Source organism: Oncorhynchus masou, chromosome 6 (assembly GCF_036934945.1).
Source record: "Oncorhynchus masou masou isolate Uvic2021 chromosome 6, UVic_Omas_1.1, whole genome shotgun sequence".
Lineage (NCBI taxonomy): Eukaryota > Metazoa > Chordata > Actinopteri > Salmoniformes > Salmonidae > Oncorhynchus > Oncorhynchus masou.
Window position 1 is genome coordinate 75,270,572 of NC_088217.1, and position 8,786 is coordinate 75,279,357.

An 8,786-nucleotide genomic window follows, 5' to 3' on the forward strand; every position below is an offset into this window, starting at 1 on the left:
GAGTCAGAGAGAGCTTGACGAAAGGCAGAACAGCTTTAATGACATTATCAATAGCAATACAATGACTGTGATGAAGCAGTTCATTTGATGAAAGTGAAACATTCCCAGGAAACAGGCCATTGGATACAGAGACTTTCCCCCACATACAGAATCACAATTGGATCATTATTGGGCTGTCAAACGATTCAAACATTTAATTGAGTTAATCAAAGGATTTGTTGTGATTCAAATTCAGAATTTGCTCAAATTGAGTTGTCCAAAGTTGTCCACTTAATTGAACCTCCTTGTCAACTTGTTTTGACATCGAATTGTTGTTTTTATCTGTATAAATTATGTACTTTGGATGTTTTCACTGTATTTTGAAAGCTTAGAGACAATGTGATTAATCGCAATTCAAAAACATTAGTTCACTAAAATTCAAAAACGTTAACTTGAGTTAACGGATTAACTCTGACAGCACTAATCATCATACACAGTATATACAATTGTTACTTCAGTTCGGTCCAGTCACAATCACACATAGTATGAACAGAACCAGATCATATATAGGAGTTTTTGATAAACGGTTCTCTCTTGCTCCTTCTTGACCCACTGGATAAAGAGGACACTGTACTACTACTGCCTCTGCTCACCTCAGAGTGCACTGACCCATGAGACCTCGATGGATGACCAGACGTCAAAGACCCACTGCCAAATTTCGAGGACTGCCTGGAGTTCGAGGACCGTCCAGACCGCTCTAATTTGGACGCGCGACCGGATTGACCAGACCTTGAGGAGATGGCAGACACATCTGAGCCTGCAGATTTTGAAGAAATCTTAGATGCAGATGGAACCTTGATCGTTGAGGTGATCTGGGATCCTGGGGACTGTACTGTGGTGGACTTGGCCTGGTCCCTCTCAACCTCAGGAAGTTCAGGGATGACTATAGTTTCGCTGGGAGAGATGATACACAAAATGAGAAAGAACAAATCAATGACAAGTGTGTTATGAATAAATTAATAACTATTTCATGATGAAAATTTGATGAAAATGGTGCCGGAGGAGGTGGCCAACATTTTGCGGGCTCCTAACCAATTGTGCTGTACATACTACCTAAATGGCCCGACCAACCAGTGCTCCCGCACATTGGCTAACTGGGTTATCTGCATTGTGTCCCAACTCCTGCCAAACCCTCCTTTTACGCTACTGCTACTCTCTGTTCATCATATATGCATAGTCACTTTAACTATACCTACATGTACATACTACCTCAATAAGCCTGACTAACCGGTGTCTGTATATAGCCTTGCTACTCTTATTTTCAAATGTATTTTTACTGTTGTTTTATTTCTTTACTTACCTACACACACACACACACCTTTTTTTCGCACTATTGGTTAGAGCCTGTAAGTAAGCATTTCACTGTAAGGTGCACACCTGTTGTATTCAGCATTTCACTGTAAGGTTTACACCTGTTGTATTTGGCGCACGTGACAATAAACTTTGATTTGATGATGAGGCTGGTTATGCTTGTACTCACCTCTCGTTCTCACAGAGCAGTTTGCACACAGAGACCAAGTAGAACCAACCCCCTGTCATATGAAAAGCTGATCCCACCCAGCCAAGAAACAGAGGAGTCCCCAGGTCAAACCTGTGTTGGTGTGTTAGAGAGAGAGAATCAATAAATATTATCTTGTAACTGAATGGAAAAACCTGCATCCAGGTCAACTTACTTTAATCCGTCCAAATAGGGGTTGAAATATTCCCCAGAGACGTATTTTGCGTAGACAGCGTATCCCGACGCAGCCAGAAAGCCTGCATAAGACGAAGTGAGTCAGTCAGCTACTCTCAATCTGCTACAGTGTGCATCTAGCAGGTGATTTTACCACTGATGATGTGACAGACTCCTCCAGTGAAGAGCTTCCTGTGCTTCGCCTTGTCCTTGCCCCCGAGGAAGGTGCACTCCATCCCAATGAGACTGAGTACGAACCCCAGCATCCCCACAGACAGAGCACCCATCAGCAGGCCCCTCACAATCTGGATGTGGTCTGGTTGATTAGAACACAACCAAACGCACGGTCACATTTTACACTACAGTAGGCTTTATAACTTCAGTGGAATACCCAATGTCACTGTACTGAAACAGTCTAAACTTAAAGAAGTTTCCTTAAAAGATAGAGTACAGTAATAGTCACATATGAACAGAATTGGTTTTAAAGCCTATTTTTGGTGGGGTAAATGAGCTTAATAGACTGTCTTCAGATGTGTCCCTCTTGTTGATATACGACTTCATGCCCACCACAGAAATAGAATTAGAACACAATATATGATGCATGTCTCTACAGTACTTACTGTCCACGGACCAGAGCACAGGGAAGTCTTGGCAGTTGGTGACAGAAGTGGAATCGGTGAAGCAGGCCTTCCACAGGTTAGACCAGTACCAGGCCACCTTGATGACAGCCGAGCCACCCATGCCCCCGATGGACGTGACCTTCCAGCCCTCCATGGCCATGGTGCATGCCACAAAGATCCAACCCAGCACTGTCATCAGGAAGCCCCAGATCTGCATCACGCGGATTTTCATCCTGATACTCTGGTGTGTGGAGTCAGTCTATTTGCTCTATATCTAGATAACCCTCACGTTGTCTTATTACGACCGTCGCTGTTGCGTCTCTTTTCTCAAGATCTGACTTATTGGCGATTCCTTTTTCTCTCGTCTATACGATGGTGTGTCTCCTTGGTGGAGCCACCGTCCAGTGGAGCCCGAGTCTCCTGCTGTACTGTGCTGTGATAGGGAAGAAACCTGCTCATCCCAGTCAGCTTGGTAGCAGGGCTCAGTATGACTAAGGAGACAGTCATTTTTGTTGCTGTACCTGGTCGTCACTTTTCCCATACTGCATGAGGGTGGCTATGGGTCTGTTGCTGCTCAGGTTTCCAGAACCTTTTTTTGGATGCTGAAAATGTTGACCTAAGTGTTTATCTCACGTTTCAGAAACCTCCCATCTCTTATGTCCCAAGCTGATTCCTTGGGTTTTGAATTATTTGACCTATTCTGATCAAATGTATTCAAAGGACATAAACATGACCTAGTACGACCCAGAGGCTATGGCAAAACTTGACCTCATCTCAAGATGATTATTATTTTAAATACAGTGCTGGTCTGACCTTAACGAGTTCAATAAGAACTCATTACCTGAGGAATTACAACTTCAGAGTCCGCTGAAGCGCTTCCATTGTCCGTTGACATTGCCTCGTGCTGCGGTAGGTTATTAGCTAGGTGTGCTGCCTGCTTCACTTATATAATTAAAACATAACGTCTTTGGCCTCATATAATTATGCTTAAATCCACGGCTCTCTCTGATGGTATTAGTTGCATGGGGAGTGATGGATTTTCTTGTGGTGAGTGAAGATGAGAAGGGTCTTCTTTGTACCGGGTCCCTCGGCTTATTGGCAAAGTTATCGGCAAAGTAGATGGGAGATTGGAATGGACCCACTGTTGTGATGCATGGACCTATATGGTGGTAATTCATGCTTTTCATTAATGATGGGCTAATAACGGAGAAAGAACTAAAGAGTGGTTGTGGCAGGGCCTCACGTTAATTATGGGTTATAAAGCACAAATACCTGCTGCAGAATAACCTACCATGAGAATTTAAGAAATATTAAGTAAGATTCCATCCAAAGATGCATACACAGAACATTGTTTGAATTTCTATCTGTCAATAGTTTGACTCGATTGTCCTCTAAATAAAAGTATAGGTATACTGCTCTCTGGTGGTGTCTTGTTGAAATGCAGCCAAACTGTACCTCAACCACAGTCCAAATAATAATAATAATAATAATAAATCACACTCAACTTGTGTATTTTGTACGGAAAAGTACTTGATTCTTTTGTATGTTTAGAAGTATTGTCCATAATGGATTTTCTGTATATTTGGCATAAATAAACTGCTTTTTGGGGCAAGGATTCTGCTGGTGGCCTTCATGTTTGAATTTAGAATCTGATGTAATAAAATAGACATGAATTAGGGATGCTTGGGATTCATGTGGCTCTTCTGATGCTTCAATCCATACAAATGAGGAATCTTAGACTTATTGCATGCAATAAAACTGTGTATTTTTTAAATGGTGAATTCATCTCTGGATTCATTCTGAAAAATATGGACATCAAAATGTGAAATCACTCACCATTATTGATTTTGTCTCGATGTCTGGCTATCATCCTAACTTAGTAGTGTAGTCAGAGTAGGTCGGTCCTCTGACCAACCAGAGCTGCGGGACACCCGACACTTGTTTACGGATACACAGGACTGGAGCAGGGAGCACGGGGCGGCTACCAGCTGTAGCTCTATGCCAGCTGGTGAGAGTCCCCCGGCTCGGAGGGCCAAGAGGATTCAAGTAACAGGGTTAAGGTTTCCATTGATCAGAAGGTGGGATAGATGGCAGGCGGTGGAGGAAACTTTCGATTCTCATATCTGAGTCTGAACAGAGATCAACTGGGGCAGGACTGCTGTTGACTGGTAACTCTGTGATCAGTCGAGACAACGGAACGTAGGGGGCCATCTTTCAGTGTGAGGTATATTGCAAAAATACAACAACTTGACATTTCTTGAGAGCACACAATGTTCTCTATTGACTCTTTCTTCGTCTAGGCTTCACTTGTGGTCTGCTGAAGAGTGACAGCATACGGCAGACAGGCATTGGCTCCACAGTTGAGTTCCGGAGGTAGTTGTCTTGAGACACTCATACAGAGGTCCATGTCAAAGTGTTAAATCCCCCAATTAAAAAGTCTACTTATTCAATCCCCCTTTCCTTTATACTGACTTAATGTTCTTTCACCAGATCATTCAGAGAAAATGATCACTGAATTCCTTGTATGCAAAAAAAAAAAAACATTTATTGACATTGCCACTGATTACAACATATTGGGAGACGTACAGGAATTAACCAATTGAGTAATGTTTCTAGATGACCTCAAACGGACACATATTCCTGATATTTGCTCTTGAGGCATATCTAATGAACAACAATGGATTTGGAAGAGCACCAGTTCGTTTGTCCTTTCAAGGTGACCCGGGAGTTTATACTGTGATCCGAGCCAAACCGAATGTCCTGCTCTGTGAAGAAAACAAGCTTATCTGACTTCTTTTGTTTATCGCCCGTTGACAGAAGAGGCCAATTACCTAATGTGGCTTTAGAGAGCAGCCAACAGCTTGTCTATTTCCTCTTACTGATTTCAGGGGTTATTTCCCCCAGCATTGTTTGTGCCACAGGGGGTGACATTGTTCAAGTCAGTTATACAGCAGAGGCACAGAGACAGCAATGAGTCTCCTTTGGCAGAGAAGATATCAAAAACCATGTTCCATGAGCAGTGCATTGGAAAGAGGTTCCATATTAAGGAAAATAAAAGCAGGTAGCATGAATCACACCCCTAGGTAATGTAATCACACAGGAATCCGTCTCAATAAGGAATTGGGGTTCTGGTTGAAGAGGTATGAAAAGGTGACCTCAACAAGCTTAGCCCAAGGGTCAAAAAGTCCATGGTCACCTCATATGACCATATGGCAATGCCAGTGTTCCGTCCGTTGTCACACATAGGCGTTCTTTCCAAACTGCCCTGAGTGTTCTGCTGGGTCTCGGGGGTCTGAGGAAACTGGCGATTTGTAGAAACTGTTGGCAGACTTGCAGGGTTTGTGACGCTTGGTTACCATAGACGTACCACCACTGTAGGAGCACTCTGCTCGACTAGAGGAAAACACTAAGGGTTACTCCTTTGAGATATACATTCCATTTCCATGGTAAAACAGTTCTAGTTCAGAAGACAGAAGTCTTCGGATCTAGGCCAATTCATCCCACCCCATACACTAGTTCCCTAGGCCCCCTAGCCAAGGTGACTTTCACATAAATACGTTGATACTATACACAAAGAAAACATTCAGTCATCAACATACAGTGCATGTCCTTATACTGTTATCACTATGAGACAAGATGTTGACAGTGATCCCTGAATATCCCAGTACTTAAACAACTTAATTACAGTTCAAATTAAACTGCTTCATTGACTTACTGAATGACAAGCTTTACGATCCGTCTACTCTATTATAGATAACTTTCCATTTCTGTGTCTCAGTCAACATGATGTTGAGATACGTACCGTACTTACAGATCACATAACACACTGAGTAAATGGAAGGGGGGGAAACACGTCGGTCAAAGTAATCATTTTCTGTAATTGATCATCGTTTAATTAATTGTACAAACTTGCCTGAAGCTCTCTGACAAGGAGAGGCAGAATATGAGTCCTCCTGAAATGCAGAGCACCGAGCCAGCCCAGCCGATGAAGAGCGCTGCACCCAGCTCAAACCTGGCAACGAGAGGACGGCATAGCCGGCAAAGCCAGTGACCAGTTAGTAAATACATGTGCTCACTGCATTTCATTTGTCTACATGCAGTGCAGTAGGACATTAAGTAGCACAGTTAAGCTGAGCACTTACTTTTGAGCAAAAAAGAGTGGGTCAAAGAACTCTGATGTGATCCTGTGTGCGTACAGGGAGCATGCAGTCAAGGAGCAAAGCCCTGCAGAGAAAACAGAGAGGACTCAGCTCTGGTCTAAATAGCAAGGAGTAGTTCAACGAGCACACAATATAATGAATATTCACCATTGAGTATGAAGTGAAGGCCTGAGAGGCCTGTTAGTCTGGCCTTGGTGCTCTCTGAGCCTCCGATCCTGGTACACTTCATTCCCATCAGGGCCAGGGTGGCTCCAAAGAACCCCAGGCACACAGACGCAATCATCAGGCCCCGACACACCTGGATATACACTGGGTGGGTGGGTGGGTGTGTGTGGGTGGGTGGGTGTGAGGGAGGGAGAGATAAAGAGACAAACACAGAGTTATCTCACACTTGTAAAAGTGCTCTGACTTTCTCAGTTTTCCTCTCATTGCCACTTTAAAAGCATTGTATCCTCAAATGGCAGCTTGAACACCCGGTTCAAATGTGTCTCTGGCCTCTGGTAGTGTATCTTTTAGAGGCTCTTGGCCTTAAGCCAACAAACCGATAGGGTTATCAAATTCCAAATACCACTTTTTTCAGAGCCAGCCATTCATCCCAGGAGACGGATGCTTAAGATGTAACACATCTGTGATTAGGTCAAAGAAATCACACACACACACACACACACACACACACACACACACACACACACACACACTCTGGGTGACGTATTTGCGCTCTCTCTCTCTCTCAGACACACACACACACACACACACACACACACACATATATATATATATATCTCCATTATAATCACAAACTGACAAACGCATGCACACACACAAACACATATGCAAACACAAAAATACACATAATCGCATACAATTACAATGACAATACAACATCACAGGAAAAATAGCAACCAGCTAAAGTTTGGACTGACCATCTAGAGCCAGCATGGAGGGGAAATCTTTACAGTTGGACACTCCTGTAGAATCCGTGACGCAGGTCTTCCACAGGTTGGACCAGAAGGTCGCCGTGGTGATGACCGTCCCATCCACGGAGGACACCTTCCAGTAGTCAGTAGGCAACGTGGAGCAGACCAGGATCCATCCAGATATGTTCAGGATGAAGGCAACGATCTCCGTGGCCATGTTACTCATCCTCCTCAGTCCTGTCCTGTCTGTTGTAGAGCTGGGTCAGGTAAGCTGGTAAACAGCAATTGTGGTAGATGAGACTGTATACTGTGGAGGACAGTGCATGGAGAACAGAGCAGAGAGGCAGTCCAGGATGAATGGTTAGGAGGTGAAGTGTGTCAGTGGTTAAGATGTCGTAGCCTGGTTTATGTTCAACAGGGAGGGCTCTGTGTTCAAGACTCTGCACCTCTACCTGTGGACCAATCCCAAGGATACACATTACTCACTGACACACACACACACACTTATACACTGAGACACATGCACACACATACACACACTGAGACACATACACACACACCGAGACACACACACTGACACACACACACAGTGAGTCAAACACACACACACAGACACATGCTCTCTCTCTTTCACACACACATACCCATCCACCCATCCACACAGTCACACACACACACACACACACACACACACACACACACACACACACACACACACACACACACACACACACACACATCACTCCACAGTAGTCATTTGAGTGAGAGGAGGGGGGGTCAGTGAGTGGATCAGTAGGAGATGGGGCTAATTGAAAGGATTTGACATGTTTGCTGGTGGACAGGAAACAGAGCTAAGACACTGACATGTGTATGACAGAAAATTGACAATAAGCAACTGCTCAGCATATAGATAGACAGAGGAAGACCGTTGTTCACTCGTTGCATCGGTTAGTTTTACATAGTTTCTTTACAATTATGCTAGTTGAAATTATACAATTAATTGATTTGATTATAAAATGTCCTGCTATAAATGTTTCATACCAATCTTATAAATGTTGCAGTTATCTGGTGTTCGGTCGGCCTATCTGTTGACTCATAGCCCCACCCAGTGGAGAGAAGATATAAATATTCATGCAACCACATGAGGGTGTCCTGAGCCATGATGCGAAAACTTCAATAGGGGCATTTCCTCTCTCTGTTTTATCTGACAATATCCAGATCAAACAAACACAGGATTGGTGAAAGGGCAAGTATTCACTGCTTTATGTCCTTCACATCAGTGCAGTTGGAAGGAAAGTAGTTGTTTCTGTATGTTGAAAATGAGGTGGAATTTGGTATTTCAGCAAATGCCAGCATGTTTTGTCATGTTTGTTTATTT

General features: G+C 43.5%; 2 protein-coding genes across 2 annotated transcripts; both read right to left on the reverse strand.

The window, feature by feature from the left end:
- Positions 1 to 19: 19 nt before the first annotated feature.
- LOC135541200 (claudin-10-like) lies at positions 20 to 2,857 on the reverse strand. The gene is made up of 5 exons (XM_064967305.1): positions 2,332 to 2,857; positions 1,866 to 2,027; positions 1,713 to 1,794; positions 1,520 to 1,630; positions 20 to 933 (listed from the first exon to the last, which is right to left on the reverse strand). The coding sequence occupies exons 1-5, from the start codon at positions 2,561 to 2,563 to the stop codon at positions 540 to 542; spliced, it is 981 nt and encodes a 326-aa protein (XP_064823377.1). The 5' UTR covers positions 2,564 to 2,857; the 3' UTR covers positions 20 to 539.
- Positions 2,858 to 5,567: 2,710 nt separating this feature from the next.
- On the reverse strand, positions 5,568 to 7,634 carry LOC135541201 (claudin-10-like). The gene is made up of 5 exons (XM_064967307.1): positions 7,415 to 7,634; positions 6,639 to 6,800; positions 6,474 to 6,555; positions 6,245 to 6,343; positions 5,568 to 5,724 (listed from the first exon to the last, which is right to left on the reverse strand). Exons 1-5 carry the CDS (start codon positions 7,632 to 7,634, stop codon positions 5,568 to 5,570), a joined length of 720 nt encoding a protein of 239 aa, XP_064823379.1.
- Between the last annotated feature and the right edge of the window lie 1,152 nt (positions 7,635 to 8,786).